We start from the raw sequence: 25,312 nt of genomic DNA, 5'->3' as shown, positions 1-25,312 counted from the left end.
TCACCACCTAGCACTTACCTACCTTAGTTGCACTCTGCTGCGGCAAGTTGTTCTGCGTTTCCGGCCGCATGCAAACAAGACAATTTCATTCAATGCCTATTCTCCACATTTTGGCTTGCCATCATCGTCGGTTCGCTTGCATTCTATGAATCCAGGATCGCGAAGTGGTTGCTTCTCACCCCGAGACGGTAAATCTTAACTCAACATTTTCCCAACCCTTCCTGCGCTTAATCTTGATTCTCGGTTCTTCGCCCTTATCCCACCCCAACCGCCTCATGCTCGTACCCGGACGAGCCCCTTGAATCACGGGCGGTAGCTTGGCGCCCTCGATGTCAAATGCCAGCGCAAGCGCGCCGACCATGGCGCTAATCTCGGTCACAGCGAACATGCGGCCCGGACACAGATGCTTTCCGCCGCCGAAAGGTATCAGAGCTCCGCGCCGTTTCTTCTCCACGTCTGGCGGCGTCTCAACGAATCTCTCGGGGTTAAACGCCTCGGCATCATCACCCCAGATGTCCCCGTTCAGCTGTGGCACTCCGCTATACCACTGTACGTTGGTGCCCTTCTTCAGGAGGTACTCGCGCCCGTCCACGTCACGCAGCACCGTATCCTCCATCACTTGGCGGTTGCCCCCGACATCGTTGTACCGCCGCTGAATCTCCTGGAAGCACGCGTTCATGAATGTCTTCTTCTCGAACTTGGGTGCATCGATGGTGGCGCTGCCCCCTGTGACGGTAGTCACCTCAAGCACCTCGGACCGCAGACGCTCCACGTAGTCGGGTCGGGAGAAGATATTCAAAAAGAGCCAAACGAGCGACGGTATCGTGTTCGTCACCGACACCCAGGGGATGTCGAACTCGGTCGCCGCCATGTCCACGTCGCTGACACCCATTTTTCGCTTGACTGCCGCGCGGTCCTTGACAAAGGCTGACACGTCGGAGCCCTGATCAAGACCAGCCACATAAAAGTCCCTCAAAGCCTTCTGCAAGAGCGAACGAGCGGCGAGGGCTTTCCGGGCCAGCAGCTTCGGGGCAATTCCCAGTGCCAAGATAGCAACTTTCTTGTCGTATTCCCTATACCAGCAACGTCAACTAACAGCCAGATCACCACACCCACCCGCTGAGACGTACCAGATGTGACGATGCACCTCGGGGGTCATGGGGTTCTTCTCCCCATAGATGGCCGCCATGACCGCCTGGGACATGACGTCCCGCAGCCAGCCCAAGCCGTTGGTGATGTCTTCTGACCGAATGCTATTCAAATCAACAGCAATCCTCTTGAGTCCCGCGCCGGCCAACTCGCGCAGCGGTTCTCCCATCAAAGACCCATGGATCGGCTCTGTCGCGGTAGGGATATAGGCAGGGTCCTTGAGCTTCGCCTTCTCCACCTCGCTCATGCCCACAGCGTTGGGCGAAACCAGCTGAATGAAGGGGTAAAACGATAGCGCCTTGCTGCGCATCGCCGCTGAGATCAGGGCAGGGGAATTGATGACATAGATCTTGCCGGTGAGCACGGGCAGTGTGCAGATGGGCATGCGATACTCCCTGCTGGCCGCCTATTAATACCGACACCCCGTAAAGGCCTGTAATCCTGTGTGCTCACTAAAGCCGCGCATAGTAACCGCCGGCATCTCTCGCGATCGAGATGGCATGTCCGAGAAACGGAATCTTGGGGCGCAGCACCGGCGGCTCGCGAGGGTCAACGGTCGGGTACAGCAGCTGTCTGACCAAGATAAGAACCGCAGGTAGCACGGCAACAACCAAGACCACCGTGTAAGGTGATAGCTCAATGAGCTGGCTTGAATATTGAAACACCCCCATGATGCTTGCCTGATTCACAGGCGCAAATGCTGATGAAGGAAGAGAGACGAGTGACAGCCGAGCACATTTCTACTTCCCCAGGTAGCAAGGGAACTGTCAAACAGCGCGCTCTAATTGGCGCGACAGCCATGACAACGTTGATTCGCGACCGCCAAAACCGCCACAATTTAACATTAGTTACCACAGCACCAGCGACGAATCGGAGCCTGCACCCTGCACATTGTAAATGGTTTGCACCAAGCATGTCCTCGTCTATCTATTGGTCTATGGGGTATCACTAAGTATGCTCCTCTAACAACCAAAAACACCGAGCGAACAAATGAACTCCTCCTTCCCTTTTCGACGCCCCCAAACCAATCCGTTTCTGTTCCACAACTTCTCATGGGATACATAGCCACCACAACGCAACCATCATGAGCAACCGCCCCTCCCCATCCCCCCGTAAAAAATATGTAAAAGGAGAGAAAGAAAAAAAAAAAAAAAAGGGTGAATCCATCACATCACGCCCTCTTCTTCCCCTCCGGTAAGGGAACCACCACCGCCCCCCCAACACTCTCCCACACACTCTGGCTCACCCTGGCCGGGATCTTCCTCCCCCTCAGCCGCTGGTCAATCAGCCACATGCCCACCACAAACTCGTCACGCGCCAGCGCCTTCTGGGCCCGGCCGCTCCGAGAGCCATAGCCATGAGCGTAGACCAGATCCCACACCTCAGCCAGCTCGTCCGCCGGCAGCCGACTCCGCGCCCAGATATCCCTGACCACGACATTCACCACCATCTCCGCCTCGGGGCCGTCCCACGCCCGGCCGAGGTCATTCTCCGCCCCAGCCCCCGGCCCCACCGCCGCAAGATCACGGTTATTTGCATTACCATTATTATCGTTATGATTACCACCATCATTAGCATACCGCACCGCGAAACCGGGCTTCATAAACAGGCCCTTGTTGCTCGCCCACACCGCCTCGTACCGCCGCCGCTCCCGCGGCGTCACCTCGTCGCGCCACCGGCGCCGCGACCCTTCGTGGTGCGCGTGCCGGCGCTGCCCGCCCATCACCGTGGTCTTGACCCTGGCCCGCCGCCCGTCGTGCGCCGCGCGCCGCCGCCGCCGCGCGTCTTCTTCGTCGTCGTCCGAGAGGGACGAGGGCGGCGCCCGGAGGGTTTGGCGGAGCTTGCCTCCTGTGTGCTGTTTTTGCTGCTGCTGCTGTTGTCGCCGGTTGGGCGATCTGCTGCCCCCCGTGAGTTGGGAGTGGAGGCTTTCGGCTGTGCGTTGGGGTTGGAGGGGGCTGAGGGAGCCGTGGTTGTGATTTTGGCCGTGGCGGCGCGGGGCCGGGACAGGAGGAGGCCCATGGGAGGCGGAGGCTGTTGTTGTCATTAGGCGGGCTGAAGCGAGGTTGCTTGCTACGATGGCGTTGGTGAGGGAGTCGAGGGGGAGGTTGGGGGTAGATGCGCGTGATGTGGCGGGCCTTTGCGGCGGGGCCGCGGAAACGACTCGTTGCGCTGCTCGAGGCGTCGGTTGGTCCGGTTCCCTAGCTGGCGACATTCGCCGCGGTGACTGAACGGACGAGGCAGAGACAAAGGTGTCGTCAGAAGAGATAGAGCTCTGGGATAACCGACGTGCTGTCGGCGCTCGCGCATGGCGGTTGCCGAGTGCGTTGACTTGGCCGTGTTCCGGCTCTGTTGGAGTGATCTTGATTGTCGGATCTACCATCTCGATGGTACTCGACGCTCTCACTGGCGGAGTGGGAGGCTCTAATCGTGGTGTTCTGACAAGTCTCATAGGTTTGGGGGAAACAAGTATTGGAGAAACCGCAGCGCGGGATGGCTCGGGGGTCGATGGGCGCCTGTCCGCCCTCGACCGTTGTGTCCTCGTCGCCGCCTGTTGGCGGTCCGGCTCCTCAACCCGGTTTGCCGGCCGTAAGACCGTCTCCGGGCCGCTATTCCCATCATTGTAGTCTCGCCCGTGCGTGTTCCCTTTCTGGCCAGCTGTCTGTGCTGCAGTGTTCAGATTCCCGGGCGCCTTCGGCTTCGACTTCGGCTTCGGCTTTGGCTTTGGCTTTTGCTTAGGTTTCAGCGCCACTTTCTGCCCTTGTTCTTCATCCCCCGTCTTCGGCTTCCCGTCCACGACCGGAGTCCTCGACCTGATTGAAGCGGCCCTCCTCTTAACTGGGTCCACATCCTCATCCTTCTTCCTCTCAAACAACGATACGAGCGACGTAGTTGGCCGGATAGACGCCGTGTCCGGGACATCGGCCTCCGCCGCAGCTCTCCCCAGCCCCAGGGATGAACTTGTCGCGACACTCATAGCGCCCACACTCTGCCTCCTACTCACTCCGCCGTTCGAGTTCGGCTGTGCGTTCGGGTTGCGAATAGGCGAGGCGGACCGGCTTGCAGCCAGTGTTGCCGCAATGAAGGACGCCGATGCCTGCTTGCCAGCGCCGTTGCCACCAGAGGGAGCTCCGCCAGTACTAGCATGTAGATATTGTGACAGCCTCTGCGGATCGAGACCTCGCTCTTGCTCCCCGTCCCCGATCCCGATCCCGATAGCGTGTGCGCTCCCACCGGCACCGGCGCCTCCACTCCCGCCTGTAACATGCCGACTTACGGTCCCCGGTCCCGGCCCTAGCCCCGGCCCTGCCCCTGCCACTGACTCCGACCGCGACCGCGATCGCGACGCAGACACCGATGCCGCCTGCGTAGCGGCAAGCAGCGCGCCATTGCTGGCCTCTCTTCCTGTTGCTGTCCCTATCCTTGGCCCTGCCGGCCCGGCCACCTTTGATGCAGTCTGATTTTGGTTGCGATTCTGACCCGTCCCATTTAGAGCAGCGGCAGCCCGGTTATTGTGGTTGTGGTTGTGGTTGTTGCTGCTGCTGTTGCTTCCGACGCCGGCGGGTTTTTGCCTGTTAAAGGCGTGCGTTGCTCCTTGCAGCGCTGCAGCGGCTGACGACAGCGCAGCTATGCTATTGACATTGCTAGACGATGACGAAGCGGTTACACCGCGGCTCGGGCTGTGGTTGCTGTTCCGGACCGGTGACGCTGGGAATTGCATAGCCCAAGCGATCGATTTGCGTCGTAGTACGTTGTGATTGTGTCTGCGACTTCGATCTCGGAGTGGCTAGGTTGGTAGATTCGTCGTCGGGATACGGTTCCACGGGCTCGGGTAAGACCTGTGGCTGCGCGGCGATGCAGGATGGAAGAGCACGGCAAGCTGTAGCTCTACCTCTCGATTGATGTCATGGGTTGGTGTGTCGAAGTTCGAATGGTAGAGGGGAGCAGATTGGACGCAGAGTGAGGTAGCGTGATTGCTCGAATTGTTCATCAATATTGCTGGAACGAATCCAAATACAGTATGCCAGGCGACAACCAAAACAGTGGCTGCTTCACCTGGAGACGCAGCCAAGATACAAGGGTTGTAACGCTACAGCACTCGCCGAGCTTACAAGCCCAGGGTGGGGATGCAGCCTAGCCGCAGCAATTGCGGGGCATGCATGACCCCGGGAGCGATCTCCAGAACATCGCAGTCACTGCTCAACGCCGGTCCTGGTCCACAGAGGTCAAGTAGAGCTACGGGATAAGAGGTCGTTTCCTATAGTCGAAAAGACGCTTTGTACAAAACGAGAGGGCGTGTCGGCTATAATGCAAATGGACGGCTGGAGAAGGGGAGGCATCCTCTGCTTGTATCTAGCTGTACCAAAAAATAGCGAATCATTCGCTGAATCTACGGATCTTAGAGAACGCGTCGATCTACCATTTCTACATCTAGTCAATGCTATCATGTTCCGATTGTGTATTGTCCTTCCGGCCCCCTCTTCTGAATCCAGCTTTGGGCTAGGCGGAAAGGGTTAACTCCATACCCTCTATTCCGTCACCAGGCATAGACCCCGAACCCACCTCGCCAGAAACTGAAATACCGAGATGTCCCATGCATAAGCGTCCATGTCGGCCCCCATGTACAAATCACCCAGACCAACCTAGAAACCCTTCCCAGCTCACCTGTACGCCAAGGCTAATGCCCTCTACCAAAACGCAGAAGAACACCATTTACCAACACCCGACACCGGCAACCTAAAATATCCTACAGCTTCGACCTCACAGCCTCCAACCGATACTTGACATCCTTCAGCGCCTTGGTAACCGGCTTCCAATCATCAAACTGCTTCACCAGCTCGGCCGTCTCGGAGGACAGCTCCGTCTTGACGAAGTCCTCCTCCAGTAGGCCCCGCATAATCCAGGGCAAGTGGTACGGGTTGGGGTTCGACAGGCCTAGGTGTTTATGCACTTCGCAGGGGACATTGCCGCTAACGTCAGTAGTCTCGAGAGCGTGCGTTACCGCCAGGCTGGTGGGGGAGCCGTTAGTGAGAGGAACGAAGAGGGAGGGGTGAGGGGTGAGGGGAGAGGTGAACATACTCGTAGACTTGCTCGTCGTCGTAGAGTCGGGAGTGTCCCTCACCCGAGTACAGGCTTCCCGCGAGCGGAGTGGACAGTTCGCGGATCAATCCGTGGTCCGAGACGCCTAGGTTACGAAGCTTTAAGGCGAAGCCGACTAGGTGGGCAATGCTGCTATCTGTTAGTAGGCGGGCGGCTTAACCAAAAAAAAAAAAAAAAAAAAAAAAAGTACGTAGAGAGTTGAGCACTCACAAATCAGGAGCATGAATTCGGCCGTCGATGAAGACGGCGCGGAAGATGTATGGATGATGAGCTGGAGCATAAATAGCAGACTAATCAAGATGTTAACCTTCCTTAGCTTGACTTGCACGGAAAATACCACAAACCTCCAACGGGACGAGTTGGTCATCAATACTGCCAACATAAGTGATCCGTGCCCCATAGCTCAGGACCGCTTTCACGGAGGCTTCGAGTCTTTTCGATACCTCGCTTTGCGGGTCGGAAAACTCCCAGAGTTCAGCGGCTGATCCCATGAGGATGCCCATGCTAGACCGGTAGTCCGGAAAAGGGCCCAGTGAGACGCCAGCTAACCGCATGTATTGTCAGCAGCTTGCCTCCACAGAGATGTCAGCACTGACTTACCCATAGCGCACACGCCCACCCTCGCCGAGGTCACAATCCCTAGTTCGATGAGCTTCGCAAGCAGCATGATGCTGACGGGAACACCCTGCGAGTGGCACCCGATGAGAATCAAATCCGCATTGCGGATTTGGTCAATCCAATTCAGCAACAGCTTCCAGAGGTTCTCGACGCGGTCGCCGATCCGGCCCTCCCCTTCCAAGGCGATCTTCTCAATATCGCAGTCTCCGCATCCATGAGCATCAGCCCACCTCCGGATCGCTTCGGCACAGTGGTTGGCGAACTTGATCGATGTGCCCGTTGGCTGGCCGATCATTGGTCGCAAGTAGTTTGCCGGGAAGAGACCATGTACGCCGATTGCTATGGCCTTTTTGATCTTGGGGGGTTCCTTTCTTAAGTAGACATGTTTCGCGGATGACTGCCGAGTCCTAAGCAACAGCTGGGTAATCTGCTGAATGATTGACGGATTCTCCTTGAGCCTATAGGTGCCGTCGAAAGAAGGGAGCAGCAGGTTCGGTGACAGCGCCTTCGTCGTGGCTGGCGTCTTGGGAGCTGCCGACTTGGTCGCCGCCTCAACCTTCGGCGTGCTAGGTCGGACAGGCGTCGCATCTTCGGTATCCATTGATTGCGGGCGGACAGGTTTTCTCTTTTTAGACGAAGATTCCCGGGAAGGCGTAGGGGTCGTAGCGGCCTTGCCCTGGTCGTCCTTCTGTCCGGCCTTCAATGGAGGCTCTTTGACCGGAGTCCCTTTGAATTCCATCGCATTTGCTCTCTTGGGATTAGCTTCGGAGCTCTCGCCCATAACTGCAAGCTGACCTTGCTCCCCTTGCTGTGCCTGTTTCTTGCCCGATCCCGACCTCGTATCGCGGGACCAGAACGCCCAAGTAGAGCCCGCTTTAGGCGGAGGTGCCGGCGGCTCAAGAGCCGTCTCTTTCGCTGGCGCATCTTGCACTCCTACATCTTCGGGCTCCTTTACTTGTGATTTCAGTGGTTCGGGGGCGGTCGCCTCCGGCGTGGGCTCGGACACGGGCGGCGGTTCTGTCGACACGGACACACTCTTGCTAGGCCAATACCAGAACCAGTAACTCCCAGATGCTGGCGCTGTTTTGCCCTGCGTTTCAGACTCATGGGCGTTCTCAGCAGCTTCTAGATTCTGATGTTCTCGCCCCTCCGCTTTATCGCCTGGCTCCGAAGCTTGAGTCTCCGGTGAAGTCACTTCGGCAGACTCAGGAGCAACTGCTTCCTGGGAAATAGGTTCTGAAACGGGGTCTGGTTGTGGTGCGGCTGGCTCGGTATAGGTAGGCCGACTAAGCCATCCAAACCAGCCAGAGGCGGGTCTCTGAGCCGTCTGCTCAACGGGCATCTGGTTCTCTGGGGACGGTTCTGCAGGCTGTTGTGGGGACGCCTCAGTGCCTTGCTCCTGCTCCTGCTCATCGCTTGTAATTTTCGTATCGGTGTTCTTCGGCTTTGCCTTGTTCTCGGGGTCCTCGGCGGTTTCGAGAACAGGGGCGACTGGATTGGGACTTCGGTCGTCGGGGCTGACAGCATCCTCACGACTCTTTGACAGAGCGGGTTCGGATGGCGATGGCTCGTTGATGCTCATACTGTCGGGAGCCTTCTTCGATTCGAATCGGCTAAAATCGGCTGTAGTCTTGGGCTTTGACGTGCCCCCTAGGATGGTCTCTCGCGCAACCTGCGTGGAAGCAGATGATTTGGGGACTCGAGGCCAAGATCCATACCAACTCCTGGTCTTGTGAACCTAATAACTAGTTAGCACTGGGGCCACGCCGTGACATCGCAGGTAGGGTGAGTGGGAGTGCGCGCGAATCGATGGCATACCTGCTTCGAGCCTTGAGAGGATGTCGGAGTGCTGTCACCACAGCCGTTCGGTTTCTTGGTTCGCGACGTGCTTCGATCGGCGGCCGGCGTGACCTTGAATGCGGCAGAGGTAGTTTTATCCTCTGCAACCGAAGATCGAGACTGCGACGGTGTGGATGAGGATTGCGATGGCACCGCGGCCGTAAGAGTCGCAGCGGTCTCCTCGGCACAAGGATTTGGTTTTACCCGTTTTCGAGAACCCATGGCGCAGGTTCTCAGGCGCACAGGGAATGACAACTGCCTTCAAAATGCCAAGATCTGGTGTGAAAGATCAGGGAACTCAAAGCATGCTGTGTCCTGTCGTTGCCTTGCCGTGTGTTGTTGGTCTGCGTGGCGGCAGCCACCCCAGTAATCCGTTGGAGTTGGCTCGACTTTGTTGGGGTCCCGAGGCGGTACGTCATCCTGTGATTGGGTTGTATCAGGAACCGCACTGCACCCGGACACACAGCATCACTACAGTTCTTAAGCGGGACTTGAAGCTTCTTGGAACTTGATCAATTACTGCGGAATAAACACAGAGTTCGGGGAGCATTCCCGTTCAATAACAGCCGGGGAAAGGCGGCAAATACAAACAACTGAATCGCGACTCGCTTGTCTATAGTACCTCCAATTGCGTCGGCACGAGCAACACAGTGGAGATCGCCGCTGCAGTCAGGTGGCTGCCCCTGGAAGCCGATGAACGTGGAGCTCGGGCGAGACTTGGCAGAACTGGCATACCCCACCCCTCGTTCACCGCCTTCCTTATCGCTATCGTGCCTGCCGACCCACCAGAAATTTTTGTGGTGGGCAGCTCCATTGCATATTTTCCGGATGCATTTCGGCGGGCATTGCGCGGGCAAAAAGCATCTTCAGCGGATTGCTCCCCAATTGCGGCAAGGCAAACACCCGTACCGCCACTATGGGTTCCCTGAAGCGCAAGGACGGCCCTGATGGCGCCTCTGCCTCCAAGACAGCGCGTCCCGCGACGGAAGCGAGACCCTCGAAACGGGCGAAACCGAGCACCTCGACAAAGGACGACGGGAAGAAGGGCGCAAAGCAACCAAAGTCGCCCGCCCCAAAGCAGGCTTCTGCGCTGGTCACACAACTAAAAGAGGAGGAACCGCTGTTTCCTCGAGGTGGCGGGAGCGTCTTGACTCCTCTCGAGCAGAAACAGATCCAGATCCAGGCGAAGAAGGATGTATTGTTCGAGGAGGCTTCGAGTAAAAAAGGGGATAAGGGGGACAAGGGCGCCAAGAAGAAGAGACGCAAATCTCGGGCTGATGAGACAACTGTGAAGCCGATCAAGGACGAGGATTCGGTCAAGGTCGAAAGTTTGAACTTCAAGGTAGGGGGTCCAGTTCGCCGGCGTCAGAGGCTCGGCTTGCTAACTGGTCGCAGAGGCTTGTGAAGGGCTCACTGGTCCTCGGAACTGTCTGCGCCATCGGTCCTCTCGACCTTACCATTGCGCTACCGAACAATCTCATTGGTCATGTGTCCATCACTGCCATATCCGAGTCTTTAACACAGCGGCTGCAGGCGAGCGCTGAGAAGGACGACGACGCTGAGGATTCCGGGGATGAGAGCGCCGACGACGTTGATCTTCCGAGCCTATTCCGTATCGGCCAGTATGTGCGCGCATATGTCGTCTCGACAATGGACGACTCCACCCCCAGGAAGACTAAACGCCACATCGAGCTCTCTCTATATCCTGCGCATGCCAACTCGGCAATGTCAGAGCAGGATGTTGTCGAGCATTGCACACTTATGGCCTCCGTCGCCAGCGTCGAGGACCATGGTTTTGTCATGGATATTAGCATACCCGATTCCAAGCTCAAGGGGTTTTTGCCGCGCAAGCAGCTTGATAAGAGCATCCCGGAAGATGCTATGCAGCCCGGATCAGTCCTGCTCTGCGCCGTGACGGGTAGGGCCGCAAATGGCAAGGTTGTCCAGCTTTCTACACTCTCGGACCGTCTCGGTAGCGCGAAAAACCACCCGTCCGAGGCTACCACCATCGATTCGTTCCTCCCGGGTACCGCAGCCGATGTTTTAATATCCGAGGTCTCCCAACACGGCATTATCGGCAAGGTAATGGGCCATTTGGATGTAACCGCAGACCTTATTCAATCCGGTGCCGGTCCCGACGGTGTTGATCTCGAGGGCACGTATAAAGTGGGCTCGCGCCTCAAGGCGAGGATCATATGCACGTTTCCAACCGCTAAAACACCCAAGCTGGGTATTTCCGTGCTACCGCATGTGCTTTCCATGCAGCCAAAGACAGCTGCCAAGGACGGCCAGGAAATTTTGCCGACTCTGATTCTTGCGCACTCGGCAATTGTGGACAAGTGCACGGTACAGAAGGTCGAGCCCGAGATTGGGCTTTATGTCGATGTTGGCGTTGAGGGTGTTACGGGATTCGTCCACATTTCCAGGGTCAAGGACGGCAAAGTCGATAGCCTGTTCGAGAACAGCGGTCCGTACAAGGTCGGATCCGTCCACCCTGGCCGCGTGGTCGGGTACAACCCCTTCGATGGCATGTTCCTCCTCTCCTTTGAGAAGAGTGTTCTGGAGCAACCATTCCTACGGATTGAGGACATCCCTGTGGGAGCGGTGGTGCCTGGCGAGGTTGAGAAGCTTGTCGTCAACCAGGACGGCCTCGGCGGTCTCATTGTCAAGGTGGCCGACGGCATCTCTGGTCTTGTTCCCGAGATGCATCTTGCCGATGTTCACTTGCAGCACCCCGAGAAGAAATTCAGGGAAGGGATGAAAGTGAAGGCCCGAGTCTTGTCCACTAACCCAGCAATGCATCAACTACGTCTGACGCTGAAAAAGACGCTTGTTAACTCTGAGGCACCCCCCATCAAGTCATACGATGAGTTGGCGGTCGGGTTGCAGGCGCCGGGTACTATTGTCAGCGTGTTGCAACATGGGGCCATCGTCCAGTTTTACGGCCAGTTGCGCGGTTTCCTGCCTGTCTCCGAGATGAGTGAGGCCTATATACACGATCCCAAGGAGCATTTCCGAGTGGGGCAGACAGTCAGCGTATACGTTATAAGCTTTGATCCGGACGCCAGCAGGCTCATCGTATCCTGCAAAGATCCTTCTGCCTTTGGGCTGGAGAAGCAGCTCGCTTTGAAGAAGCTCCAAATTGGCGACCTGGTCTCCGCAAAGGTCACCCAGAAGACTGAGGACGATATATTCGTCGAGCTCGTCGACGGCTCGCTGAAGGCGATCCTCCCTGTTGGTCATCTCACGGACAAGTCGGTCAGCAAAACGCAATCGGCGCTCAAGAAGATCCACGTCAACCAAACGCTCTCGGAATTGGTTGTCCTCGAGAAGAATGAAAGTCGGCGGTCCATCACACTTTCTCATAAGCCAAGCCTCGTCCATGCAAGCAAGAAAGGGAAGCTTCTCTCCGTCGTTGACAATGCTCAGGTGGGGGCAGAAGTGCCTGGCTTCGTTCGAAATATCACCGCCACAGCTGTCTTCGTGCAGTTTGCAGGGAAATTAACAGCCCTCCTTCCCAAGTCGATGATGCCCCGCGATATGCAAGACAAGCCCAACTTTGGAATGCACAAGTCTCAGTCTATCACTGTTCAGATCACCCACATCGACAAAGACCTCGGCCGTCTGGTCGTGGCCATACCCTCAGCCGCAGATGAGCATGCCAAGAAGACCACCAAGCCGGCCGAAAAAGCTGTGAACTCCGTGGACGATTCGGTTGGCTCGATCGATGATCTCAGCGTTGGCAAGCTGACCAAGGCTAGAGTGAAATCTGCCAAGGAGACCCAGCTCAATGTCGAAATTGCCGACAATATCCAGGGCCGGATTGATGTATCGCAGCTCTTTGACAACTGGGAGGACATTCCCGACCCGAGGAGGCCCCTAAAGAAATTCAAGCCCAACGACGTGCTACAGGTTCGCGTTCTGGGTATCCACGATGCTCGTAACCACCGTTTCCTGCCCATCACACATCGGTCTAGCCACTCCGTCCTGGAATTATCAGCAAAGCCGAGCGATCTCAAGGAAAGCATACTCCCCGAGCCACTATCGCTGGAGAAGGTCGAAGTCGGGTCTACCCATGTAGCCTTCGTCAACAATGTTGCGCCCAATCACCTGTGGGCCAACCTGTCTCCCAATGTGCGTGGCAGAATCAGTGCCATGGAGGCGTCGGATGACTTGTCGAAGCTGGCAAACCTGGAAAAGAGCTTCCCTGTAGGATGCGCGCTTCAGGTGCGGGTTCTGGCCGTGGACGCAGAGAAGAAGCGAGTTGATCTCTCGGCCCGGACTCCTGGCACCGCTAGCCAACTCACCTGGGAGAAGCTTGAACAGGGCATGGTTTTGCCCGCCAAAGTCACCAAGGTCAATGACCGGCAAGTCATTGCTAAGCTCAGCGACTTTGTAGCGGGCCCTGTGCACATGGCAGATCTCGCTGATGACTACGACGAAGCGAACCCTCTCAACCACTCAAAAAATGAGATTGTGCGGGTAGCTATCGTTGAGATTGACAAGAGCAACAAGAGACTAAGATTGTCCATGCGGCCATCGAGAGTCCTCAACTCATCCTTGCCTGTAAAAGACAAGGAGATCACGAAGAACACCCAACTCAAAGTAGGCGACATCGTCCGTGGCTTCGTCAAGAACGTCTCGGATAAGGGTCTTTTCGTCTCGCTTGGTGGGGATGTTGTAGCCCTAGTCCAGATCAAAAACCTATCCGACTCCTATCTGAAAGACTGGAAAGAGCACTTCCAAGTCGATCAGGTCGTGAAAGGTCGAATCATTTCTTTGGCTGATGGACGTATCGGGATGAGTTTAAAACCTTCGGTCGTGGAGAAGGATTTCGTCCCTCTAACGACAATCGCGGACCTGAAGGAAGGCCAGACAATCACCGGCAGAGTTCGCAAGGTAGAAGAGTTTGGCGTCTTCATTGACATTGACGGATCCACAAACCTCTCTGGTCTGTGCCACCGCAGCGAGATGGCGGATAGGGCAGTCAAGGATGCGAAGACGCTCTACAACGAAGGCGATCGTGTCAAAGCTCGTGTCCTGAAGGTGGATCTTGAGAAGAAGCGTATCAACCTTGGGCTGAAACCCTCCTACTTTAAGGACGGCGATGAGGACGATATGGACGTTGATAGTGAGGATGAGGATACCGGAGCGGCTTTGGATGATGCAGACAGCGATCTCGACGAGGTGATGAATGATGCTGGTGGTGGGGTTCTCATCACTGCCTCTGATGACGAGGAGGATGAGGATGATGAGGACGAGGACAGGGATGATGCTAGCAGCGATGTCGAGATGATAGAAGCCCAAGAAGAAGGGTTGACGGGTCTGGACGCTGGTGGGTTTGACTGGACTGCCACCGCTCTGGACGCCGACGACAATGCGAACAGCGGCCTTGCTAGCGGTCCAAGCAAGAAGGCCAAGAAGCAACGGGAGCCACAAGTGCTTGTCGACAAGACAGCGGAACTCGACATCAACGGACCCCAAACATCCAGCGATTACGAGCGGCTCCTCCTCGGACAGCCGAATTCATCGGAGCTTTGGATCGCTTACATGGCCTCCCAGATGCAAGTCAATGACTTAGGTAGCGCAAGGCTGGTGGCAGAGCGGGCAATCAAAACCATTAACATCAAGGAAGAGACGGAGAAGCTGAACGTCTGGATTGCGTACCTCAATCTCGAAGTCGCATATGGAACGGACGAGACCGTCGAGGAGGTCTTTAAGCGGGCTTGCACATACAATGACGAGCAGGAGGTTCACGAGCGCCTGGCAAGCATCTACATCCAATCTGGCAAGCACAAGGCAAGTTTACGCCCGCCCTTCCCTTTCAAAAAAAAAAAAAAAAAAAAAAAAAAACATGACATTTGCTAAGACATCGTCAAACAGGAAGCCGACGACCTCTTTGAGAAGATCCTCAAGAAGTTTGGATCCAAGTCGCCCGACGTCTGGATCAACTACGCCCACTTCCTCCACGCGACCGCCAACCAGCCGGACCGCGCCCGCGCCCTCCTCAAGCGCGCCACGCAGGTCCTCGGCAGCAGCTCGGAGCAGTCGTATACCTACCTCTCGCTCATGCCCAAGTTTGCCGCGCTCGAGTTCCGCTCCCCCAACGGCGACCGCGAGCAAGGGCGCACCCTCTTTGAGAGTCTGCTCGCCACCTACCCCAAGAAGTTCGACCTGTGGAACCAGCTGCTCGACCTCGAGACGTCGCCGGGCAACCGCGGGGCGGACGCCGCCATCATCCGTGACCTGTTTGAGCGGGGGAGTAAGGTGAAGGGGCTGAAGCCGAGACAAGCTAAGGCGTGGTTCCGGCGGTGGGCAAAATGGGAGGAGGAAAATGGCGACGCCAAGAGCAGGGAGAAGGTCTCGGCCAAGGCGCAGGAGTGGGCGAGGATGGCTGGAGAGAGGAAGAGTGCCGCTGCGGTTGCGGCTGCGGCTGCTGCCGATGGGGAAGAAGGAGGAGATGAAGAGTAGAAAAAGGCGTTTTGGATTCGGGAGAGGGCATGGCCGGCTTCTACCGCTGTGCCTGGTATATTATTCAAGAAACTTCACTTGTTTGTCCTGTACAATCTTGATATCCCCTGGTCGATCGGAGACGCGCCGTATGACTGTATGCATCTTCTCGAAATTGTTCCATTGACCCTTTCATATATCTATACGCTCAAGCGCCCGTCAAATGGGCCAAGCCGCGGCATCTCGTCTCCCACACCTAACCCACCGCAGCAGATCGCATCGCATCACAATCACGACATCGCGGCTCAGCCTAACACAAGTGCAGCTTGCGCATGAGATCGAGATCCAGGGACCTGGAACCACACCCTCCCATTTCCCGGCTCCCGTTTTCGCCACCTCAGCCCAGCGTAGACATAACGTAACCCACGTGAGATAGATTAAATTTTAATCCGCTGATTCTGGCGCTGGGTTTTCTAGGTTGTTGTGACACAAGCTAGGGTAGGCAATGCACATCATTATCCAAGGCGCGGATTACATCGTACGAGGCATTGTATCTTGAGGGTGTGTAGTGAAATTGGAGAATGGATATAATAAAGCAAGTAAATTCTTGTCCAACGCAATTCCTTGTGTTGAGTATCTTGAGTATATCTCATGTATTGTATCTTGATGTTGTGTGGTGAAATTGGAGAATAGACATAATAAAATCAGTAGATTCTTGTCCAACGCAATCCCTTGCGTTGGGTATCTTGAGTATATCTCATTAAACATCGAATGTAGAATATGATGTTTTAGAACGTCTCGCACTGAGGAGTTGGAGCCAAGATTACTTGTAAGACATCCATTTCTGGGGACGTGCCAACAAGACACTCCATAGAGAGATACTGATATTATATGTATGCCATATTCGAAGCGATATCGTCTAGGCCATCCGAGGCATATATCTATGTTTGTAATATGCTGTTGTATGCAACGAAGAAGAAGGGTGAGCTGGCCCAGTCGATCCAACCCTCTGGCCAGTAACCAAAATTCCCCCGCTCACCCGTCGAAACACCATGTGCCAACTCCTCGAAACTAAAACCGCCGCGGCGTTCGATTCATGGTGAACGAGGTAGCCCCCAATGGTGTGCTGATGATGTAGTGTAGCGGTGGTGGGAACGCTGCCAACACTCTCATCCTTTGAGCCCGAGAAGAGTAAGAGAAACCAACCTATACTCCTCACCAAATGCAATGCGGCCCAAGATGAATCCCGCTCTCCTGCCCTGCAGGGTTCCGACTCCGGAGACATACATACAAAACCGAACCGTGAAAAACAACTCAACCCCCCGCGTGTTTAAAAAAACAGTACATGGAATTGCCCGCCGGAACCGAATCTCGAAAAGGAAGGATGGAGAAAACCGTTGAGTGGGTAATGCTGTGGCCGAAGTGTCCAAATCCGTCGCTATGCATGCGGGAATAAAAAGAAATCCGAGTACCCCAGAAACCAAATCGCTGGATCGTTGAGTTGCTGAGCGAAATAAAATATCTCCGTGGCCAAGCCGGCCGAATTTGAGGGTTGACCACTTATCGCTTATGGAACCCCACGCATCCCGCGCGGGAGTTCTGACCACCCAGTTCCGTTTTTTCCGTCATCCTCACGAGCGGGCCACAGGCTCCCAGGCCGAGGCAGAGAGACGAGGTCCTTTTGGGCGAAAATATCGGCTGTCCTGACACATGGGGGACGCCATCGCAAATGGGATGGTGGTCGCATAGCAAAGATCCACAACCCCCCCCTCTAGCCTATTGCCCTTCCTGATTCAGCGCTCCCTCAGGGTGCTCTTGGCGCTCTGTGTGTGGGCTCGCCAAGTCGCGCCGGCGGGTTTCGATGACGATGTTTGGCGGGTCAAGGATTCGTTGGGCTGCCTGCATTCGCGACGTCCAGTCAATGAGGTAGCTGTCATCGTGCCATGACATGCGATTGCCCAGCGAGCTAGCTGGTACGGGCGTGCGGGGAAATGGCTTCAAAATCGTGATTCGGCGCCGACAGAAGATTCCAGTGACTCTCCCGCCTCCGCGGGTTTAACCCGGGTGCACAAGCTGTGTTAGAAGAACCGTCGGCTCAAGACGTGACGGAGACCCATCGAGCAGGCACCCCGTCGGGTCCAATCTCGTATGGTTTCGTGCTAGGTTTCCTCGGGGGGAGTGCCCAACGAGCCCGACCCGGCCGTTGATCGCTAAGCTTGCCGCGCCTGCGCATCGCCATCTCCATGACGGCAATACGGATGAAATCGGGATTCTCGCGCATCTCGCGCTGTCGTGGCCCGGGCATGGGGTAATCCGATACGGCTGGTTTGGCCTGCGACGTCTGCGAGGATTGCTCCTGCGGCGTCGAGGAGGGTCCCGCCGAAGGATACGGGGAACGAGTCGAGGCAGGAGGCACACTCCGGGCACGGTGAACCTTGTATGTCTGCATCTGGATAGAGGCAGTAAATGTTCGCAGAACCGGGCCGGATGCGACAGCCGGGGGTTTCTCGAGGCGAGAGGTTGTGGTAGGGTTGAGATAGCGCCGCAAGGCAGCCGTAGGTTCCTCTTCCAGTGGAGGCGGTCGGCGCTCATCTGTATATGGAACCTGCGGGTCGATGGTCAAAATGGATCTGGTGAGGAAGTCCTCGGGCGGAATCGAGGAAAAGTTCAGATTCGAGAAAGACCGAGCCGCCTGGCGCAGGGCCCGTAGCGAAGCAGTCAAATTCGATTTGAAGGCCGATTTCAGCGGTTGGAAAGGCAATAGCGAAGCCTTCTTATCCGGGAGCTCTGATTTCTCAAAGACTCGGAAATCCAACTCCTCGACGCCAACTTCGGAAGTGGAGAGTGGATGGCACTCGCATTCACCGGGCGGCGACGAAACGGGTTCCAAGGACCTGCGGGTGGGTTGGGCTTTCCGCCTCCTCACCGGAGTGTGAGGCGATTCGAGCGAGGAAAGCGTCTCTGTAGTGAAGGAGCTGCTCAGCGACGGCATGGACTCCAGCGAGACTGTCCGCGTCGACACAACCGACCCAAGGCCGCTGTCGCAAACGGACACGTCATCGCACTCGAGGTCCTCAGGCGCGGCCAACAGAATATCCATCGGGCCCTTACTCAGGGTCAGACTAAGTTGTTTCTCGGATTCCTGAGCCCTCTCAATAATCGACTCGACCGTCATCCTCCTTTCTTTCGTGTTCCGCAGGCTCCGGGTGGCCTTCGGTGGGGGTATGCTAGTAATGGCCAACAACGCGGCCATAGAAGGAGGAATCGCATCGGGAGAATGCACGTCTCTCGGACGGCGCGACACGGAATGCTGCCTGCGGTCGCCATGGTGGCGATGGGGTTTCTGCGGGTGCGCCGTGTCCCGAGACTTGGGCCGGATCGGAATCTGCACCGGAGTAGACAGTGTAGTCGGTCGTACGGGGCCCGTCGTGGTCGAGGGTGGACTCGGAGCCAGTGACTCGGCACCAGCATCTTTTCGCTTCATAGCCGGCATGCTGATACCGCTGCTGTTGCTGCTGCTGCTGCTGTTGTTGTTGTTGCTGTTGACGCTATTTCTCGTACCGACAGCAGAATGGTGGTCATGTCCTTTCGGGAGCGTAGACGGCGAGGGAGAGGATGCAGACGAGGACGAGGCTGGCTGGGTATAAGACTTGCGCGGAGGAAAGTGTTGCGGCTTCGAGGGTCCCTGGCCGTGTCGAGAAACGAGATAGGATCGTGCGGATATCATCTTGTCCCCAGCTGGCTCCCTGGGGTTTAAATGACGGCCCGACGGGACAAGAACGGCAGGTGAGGTAGGCGACGAGCCTGTGTAATCCAGCTGTTCGGTATGCAGATCCGCTGCAGGGCGGGTCGATGCCGGCAAGCCCGGGATTCAGGCCTGTCTGCCACCACAGCACTCGGACCAGGGCAGCCTGCCACCGACACCGGGGGCCTGTTGTTTTGTCGCAGGGGAACGCCTCGCGTGCCGTGTGCGGCAGGCGAATCCAGTACGTAAAACCCTGGGCGGTATGGAAGGGGCTTGGCCGAAAAAGGGTCCACCGTTGGACCCTTCGCTCCTGCCAAAACCCGCTGACGGAAGCTTGTGCTCCAGCGTCGCCCTTTGATGGAAGCTGTTCGATCAAGTGCTATATGGAAGAAACGGCGGTCGATATGGGACGAATGGGGGTTGGTAGGTCTGAAATATCGGGTTACTTGGCCCAATCACTTGTCCCTCCCAGCACGCTCGGGCAAGATGCCCGATTTATCGCCACAGATATAGTGAGATCAACGTGTCGGGCTTGGAAGGCGGCAACAGACCACAGTTAGTGGGATGCGCATCTCCGCATGAGTCTGGGGGACCCCAAGGTTTACTGCGATGACTGCCGGGAACGCACGACATGGGCTTGTCTTCAACAGAAGACTAGCAGTGCGCAGCCAGGGGAGCAAATAAGGTCATGACAGGTTTCGGACCAGTGATAAACGACCCCGTGCCAGCTTTCCTTGTGGTTATCTGAGCACCAAAGGTTGGAGGATGCCTGATAAGAATCTGTTGGGATTATCTTTGCTTGCATCCCTATTTGCACGGTATGACATAGCAGCCACATCCAGGGCTGCAGGATTGTGCAGCAGGCACATGCCCAAACCCAAGAGATGGTGTGGATCGATTGCACCCACGCGGCTGGGCGATAAGGGATGTCCGGCACTTTTATTTGGCTGGAGTTCTGGTGTCACTGCATGTCGCTGCCGTTTGGGAAACACGAGATAACAGATTTCGGAAGAACGTGGCTGGAGAATGAGATTCCTCTCTTCGCCCAGAACTTGGGTCCGGGCAGATATTCCTTATCGGCCTCGGCACACTGCACACCGGTACCAAAGGCCTCAGCGAGACCGACATTTGTAGATAAGCGATCCTCAACTACACTTCGAGTCAAGCATCCCGGCAGAACGAACCGTGGCCTCGCCAAAACCACACCGCCTACTCTACATGTAGTGTGCTAACAGCAGATCGCCAACACGTCGGCCAAGACCCGGATATGCCTGCCGAGAGGGGCGCACACATGACCATCTTATTGGGATGGTAGTCATCCGCCTGTTTGTTCCTCTTCCCGAAGGAATGTCGTTCACAAGCTACTTTTAGAGGTCTCGAGACGAACTGTACCCAGCCACTGTAGGCCGACGCAAAGTTCATCAACCCCGGAAGCAACGAAGAAACCCCACGACAAACAGGGGTACCGCGCGGAATTGGAAACCTTCTCGAAGCGCGAGCAAAACCCTGGATCTCCACACATCCACCGTGGTAAATCGCGGTTGGAGCGAGGTTTCCACAGCAGTTGGACCGGCAAGGCGAGAACTTCTCTCGACTTTGCCTCCTTTGACGCCCGATCCAGACCTAGGAGCGACGAGGTAGCGAGTATCTAACTTTGTTGATGCAGCACAGACTGTCTTGGACGTATGCTGTCAACTAGGCATGCATTCGCCTAACCGATAGTATTCGACGGTTATTAATCCAAGCTATGTAGGAGAGAGGACGCTCCCGCCGATAGAGACCCGCCATCCTCGGGCAGAAACGACTGCCATCGCATTGCGGGGTGCATCTCATCAGCCAACTACCGACAACAAGCTGGGAGCCACAGTAATCCTCAAGAGGCGTTCTCAACATTTATCCACAATTTCTGGTGATGGGCTCACTAATGAACACAGTGTCTTCTCAATAATCGAAACTGAACATGCCTACCGCGCAGCATGTTACGTGCACAATTCGCCGAGGCTTAAAGTACGCTTTGTTCCACACTCCATAACGTGCAATGATCTGGCCGTCCGTTCCCGGTTCATTCCCATCTCCCTTTGACGTCTGAGTTGTGTATCATGAGTGCCAGTCCACCTGGGATTCTCGGCCAGCCAGCCCCACCGAAAGGAAAAGGTTCAATGGGAATAGGCAATTTTGACGCCAGAAAACGTCTCACAACCTTCCTTGCATGGGTAGGTTCGGTGGGACGCTCCACTCGGCTTCGGGTATGGCAGTCCTCGCCGGTGTTTCTGTCCTGCCCGAAGCCCTTCAGGGTCCACCCAGCCGTGGCACACTGCTGAGGAAAGATAAAAGAAAAGGAAAAGAAGAAGGGGAAAGAAAAGGAAAAGAAGAAGGGGAAAGAAAAGAAAAGAAAGGAAAGAAGAACAAGATACCTTCCAACGCCGGGGCTTGGCTGCATCGGCGCAGGTCGTGGGATTGATTTGATCGCCCCAGCGAGACCAAAACCGAGGCCGGTAAATTACAGACCCTCAATACCTTCGTACTAGGTAACATTCTTCAGGGCTTTCTCTTAGCGGAAATCGCACTCCAAAGTGTAATAATCATTACCGATTACGCTAGCATACAATACCGTGACTAAATCTTTCTCCAAGTTCTCCCCTCTTATTTCCGCCCATCATCGTCGACGGACCTTTCGCATACAAGCAACCTCCCATGGGATTAACCAACGCAGCAGAGCCCGCGACACAAGGCTAAATGCATGCGCAGTTTGCCCCCAAGGAAAAAAGAGGGATGCAAAAACACCGCCGTGGCAATCCTAAAGGTCCTACTCCGGCTTTACATACGTCTCCCTGATTCTCTACCCGGACGGATGCCACCGGGGCGGGTGTTTCATCGACAACAGCCTGCCAATCTCCAACCTGCAGCCCACGGAATTTTCTGAAGGCCCAAAGTAATCACGCCCCGCTATGCTGGGATATTCAAGCCTCTGGGCATATTCACGAGAGAGATTTGGACTATTCGCGGTACTGTCACTGTGTGCCGCGTTCTAGGAAAAGATGGGTGGTATATCGTCATCTCATCGTACATCGTGGGTATGTATATACACAGAAATGACAGACCGATCAACATGTGGTATTTTGCAAGTGCCGTGTTTTCACCATCCCCTAGTCCCCCAAGACAAACACCGTTTGCACCGGTCGCCAACCCATATCCCCGAAATAAAAACAAAGGAGAACGTAAAGCAGGGGAATGTTTACGCCAGATCGATGACATGCCGCAATACTCATGATAATTTATAATGAATAAACGAAAAGAAAAGAAAAAAAAAAATTGTGACTTTGAGTCATGTTTAAAAGGGCCGCCCGCTGCCCTCCCATCCCTTCGTAGTCGGAGTTGTCCCCTTGGGCGTGACGACGCCAAACCTCCGATCGCCGTATCTCGAGATCCTGTCTTCGTTGTAGTTCCTGTCATCTCTGCCTTCAAAATCCTGGTCGGGGTATATGCTCTCGCTGTAGTATCTCTCAGGCGGGAACCTCCTCGCGCCGCCGCCGCTCGTACTCGGACGAGGAGGCGCGATCATGGTGGCCCCAATGGTAATTGTCTCCATCGAGGGCCGCGGTCGCGCTGAAGGCGTCTTGGGCGTCCTCGGCCGGCTGTCGCCCGTGTAGGTGCCCACGCCGGACACGGCAATCTCCTTGACGATGCCGTCAATCTCCCGCTGGATGTCGCTCACGCGCATGATGCCATTGCTGGTCATGGTCTCCTCCTCGCTGGTGCGCGGCGACTGGCTGCGTAGCTCGGCCACGTCCGTCTTGATGCGGATGATGGGCTTGATCTTGCTCCCGCCACGGGAGCCCCCGCTGCGCAGCACGCTCCGCATGCTCCGGCTGCCCTTCCTGCCACCACGGCTGCCGCCCCGGCCGAACTTGCCCCCTACGCCGCTACCGACGATAATGGAGCTGTCCCAGCCGATGGACTTCTGGCCCACCTCGACGTCGGCATCGGCGGGCACGACGCGGCTCGGTGCCACTGAGCTGCGCGCGAACCAGCCGCCACGTTCCCGCGAGCGGAAGATGGGCCTGAGTGCTGGGGCAGAGGCCGTAATGAGGGCTAGGTTGGTCTCGATGGCCGATGTGATGAAGCCGACGTTGTTGGCCGAGTTGGCAAAGACTGCGACGCCAAAAAGGCCTTGGACTAGGAGGACTAGGCGAATGACTGATGTTATGGTTACCCTGTATGAGAGGTTAGTCGATGAACCCCAAAGTCGAAGGGACCCTTGTAAGAGATGACACGTACAGGAAGCCAAGGAGGAAGACGAATAGCAGCGCAATCTTCGTGCGCTTGGGTATCTTGAGGGAAGAGAAAACCCAGAGCGGCAGTCCCAAGATGAACAAGTCAGTGATGATGTTGAAGACGGCCGTGGATATGTAGAGAACGCGGCGGTCGACGCAGCGGCCGCCACGGATGGTGAGGTCCCAGTTGAAGGCAATGGGCAAGCATTGCAGGGTGATGGCGAAGAAGACGGCAACCATCTGAGAGATGTTGGCGACGTTGAGCCAGAGCAGGAACCGGCGAACCCAGTCCTTCTGGCCGAACAACCGAGATAAGAAGATTAGGACTGACGACTTGACGAGCGCCAGTATCGGGTTGTACAGAATCTGTACGGCGTAGGACCATATGAGGCCTTGAGTCGGGTCGTGTGGCGGGATCTGGTCCGGAGGGATGCCGACAAAGTTTGTCTTGATAACTATTACCAGTTAGGTCTCTGCCGACAGCCATCAGAACGTGTGGATATCAGGCGTACAGAAGAAGCTCATGATAGTCTCTGCTATGGACATGAGCATCGCTATGCAGACAAGCCAGTCGTCCAGGGCGAACTGGCTAGCTGTCACTCTGCCTGCCACTCGGACAGAGACTACGAGGAGCGCCAGTGAAGGGAAAAAGAAGTTGACAAAGAGCGCAAAGACCTGGAGCCCGGACGCCGGAGAGGCCGGCAGGGCTAGCAGCGAGGTGGCGTCCATGACGCGACACAATGATAGTGCTATCTCATTACAAACGACTGTATGTGCGATGTGGGAATAAGCTCCATCAGGAGACGAAGAGTGAGACGGCCAAGTAAATCGCAGAACAATGGATAAAAGAAGGGCTGAAAGTAAGATACCAAGAGCTGGTGGGAATATGCATCAAGATATAGGAGACGGTCAACGCCAGATTCGAGACAAAGACGGGATCCTGTTCACCACATGGAGACATATCATGATATGCTTCCGGGCAACGCCGTCCCGTGTCTGCCTCTTCTGAGCGACCTCTAGCGTCGGTCGAGGCCGGAGTGGACCGTTGAGTGGGAGATGCATGTCGATCTGTGAGTCGTCTCGTCTCGCCTCTTGGTGCGACTGGCATGCAGAGGTCCGGCCGGGTAAATCCGCCTCGTGTGTCAAAGATGGCTCCGCAAGAGATCTCGCCGAGGGCAGGTGAGCTGGAGCCGGACGGCGGACGGCGGACGGCATAGTACAGAAACGGCGGGCCAACTACACCCGTTTGTTTCGAGTCCAGTGGCAATTGGACTGACATTGCTGCTTCCGCCGTACGAAGTATGGGATACGGACATGCCATCGAGGCAGCCTCCCCGATAGTGACTCTTTCAACCAACTGTTACCTGCTTAGCAGGTCTCTTGTTTTCCACCACGAGGCGCTGTTGCCAGCCAAAACGGAAACATTTTGATAGTGGCTGAGTCCTTCAATGTGAGGGTGGTTGACCTACGTGTGAACTTGCTGTCCCTCGGATACGGCGAGGCCATTGCCTTGGCTGCCACACCAGCGGCCCGGTTAAATGTAACCAAGACCGGATGCCGCCAGCTGCTAACTACTCCACAGCATGTAGAGACGAAAGAGGATGATGGTAACGGGGGGAGGGACGAGAGATTCCAGAGGGCTTCCAGATCACCGGCAGGGTGTTCGTCATGGCCCATGATGGTAAACGGTGTTGCGATAGCGGGTGATCAAACAAGTCATCAAAGTGCAGTTGACGATTCCCAGCAGGGACCGGGCTGTCATGCGAAGAGCCGACGAGCTTGCCATCATGATCTGTTGGGCAAGTGGAAATCTGGGGAACGGTGGGGAATGCTACGACAAGGTTACGTCCACCCGCTCGAGTGCCGGATCCTGAATGATGATAGGACGGACGAGCCTTTGAACGAGCTTTGACCTTCGATGGAGATGAAGTTCTGCGATGTGTTTGGTCTAAAACTCGTCAAAGAGATGCGGCTCGATAGCCGAGACAGGACATCGAGGGACTGACCAACCAGCAGCCCAGCTCCGTCTGATGGATCTTGAACCGGCAATGGCTGGCGGTGGCCTGGGGAAGACCACGATTGGCTCGTGCCTGGCCATACAAAATGTCCTTCCCCTAAGAGTCTCTTTTCTGCCTATAAG

General features: G+C 56.0%; 6 protein-coding genes across 6 annotated transcripts; 1 reads left to right on the top strand and 5 right to left on the bottom strand.

Annotated features, from left to right (window-relative positions):
• Positions 1–175: 175 nt before the first annotated feature.
• On the bottom strand, positions 176–1,820 carry MFIFM68171_10570 (uncharacterized protein; the record flags this gene model as incomplete). The annotated part of the gene is made up of 3 exons (XM_071065989.1): positions 176–1,073; positions 1,131–1,547; positions 1,603–1,820. The coding sequence occupies 3 exons, from the start codon at positions 1,818–1,820 to the stop codon at positions 176–178; spliced, it is 1,533 nt and encodes a 510-aa protein (XP_070922090.1).
• A 500-nt stretch (positions 1,821–2,320) lies between these two features.
• On the bottom strand, positions 2,321–4,123 carry IRS4 (Increased rDNA silencing protein; the record flags this gene model as incomplete). Its single annotated transcript, XM_071065988.1, has 1 exon — positions 2,321–4,123. One exon carries the CDS (start codon positions 4,121–4,123, stop codon positions 2,321–2,323), a length of 1,803 nt encoding a protein of 600 aa, XP_070922089.1.
• A 1,770-nt stretch (positions 4,124–5,893) lies between these two features.
• MFIFM68171_10568 (uncharacterized protein) lies at positions 5,894–8,925 on the bottom strand (the record flags this gene model as incomplete). Its single annotated transcript, XM_071065987.1, has 6 exons — positions 5,894–6,155; positions 6,226–6,375; positions 6,457–6,536; positions 6,591–6,790; positions 6,847–8,602; positions 8,683–8,925. 6 exons carry the CDS (start codon positions 8,923–8,925, stop codon positions 5,894–5,896), a joined length of 2,691 nt encoding a protein of 896 aa, XP_070922088.1.
• A 694-nt stretch (positions 8,926–9,619) lies between these two features.
• RRP5 (rRNA bioproteinsis protein rrp5) lies at positions 9,620–15,174 on the top strand (the record flags this gene model as incomplete). Its single annotated transcript, XM_071065986.1, has 3 exons — positions 9,620–10,045; positions 10,099–14,502; positions 14,587–15,174. The coding sequence occupies 3 exons, from the start codon at positions 9,620–9,622 to the stop codon at positions 15,172–15,174; spliced, it is 5,418 nt and encodes a 1,805-aa protein (XP_070922087.1).
• A 2,074-nt stretch (positions 15,175–17,248) lies between these two features.
• Positions 17,249–18,880, bottom strand: MFIFM68171_10566 (uncharacterized protein; the record flags this gene model as incomplete). The annotated part of the gene is made up of 1 exon (XM_071065985.1): positions 17,249–18,880. One exon carries the CDS (start codon positions 18,878–18,880, stop codon positions 17,249–17,251), a length of 1,632 nt encoding a protein of 543 aa, XP_070922086.1.
• Positions 18,881–22,229: 3,349 nt separating this feature from the next.
• MFIFM68171_10565 (uncharacterized protein) lies at positions 22,230–23,901 on the bottom strand (the record flags this gene model as incomplete). Its single annotated transcript, XM_071065984.1, has 3 exons — positions 22,230–23,112; positions 23,177–23,627; positions 23,685–23,901. The coding sequence occupies 3 exons, from the start codon at positions 23,899–23,901 to the stop codon at positions 22,230–22,232; spliced, it is 1,551 nt and encodes a 516-aa protein (XP_070922085.1).
• Positions 23,902–25,312: the final 1,411 nt, after the last annotated feature.

This window comes from Madurella fahalii, assembly GCF_045866475.1.
Source record: "Madurella fahalii IFM 68171 DNA, scaffold_6, whole genome shotgun sequence".
Classification (NCBI taxonomy): domain Eukaryota; kingdom Fungi; phylum Ascomycota; class Sordariomycetes; order Sordariales; genus Madurella; species Madurella fahalii.
Note: the sequence above shows the minus strand (reverse complement) of the source record. Positions and strands in the feature narration are given on the sequence as shown.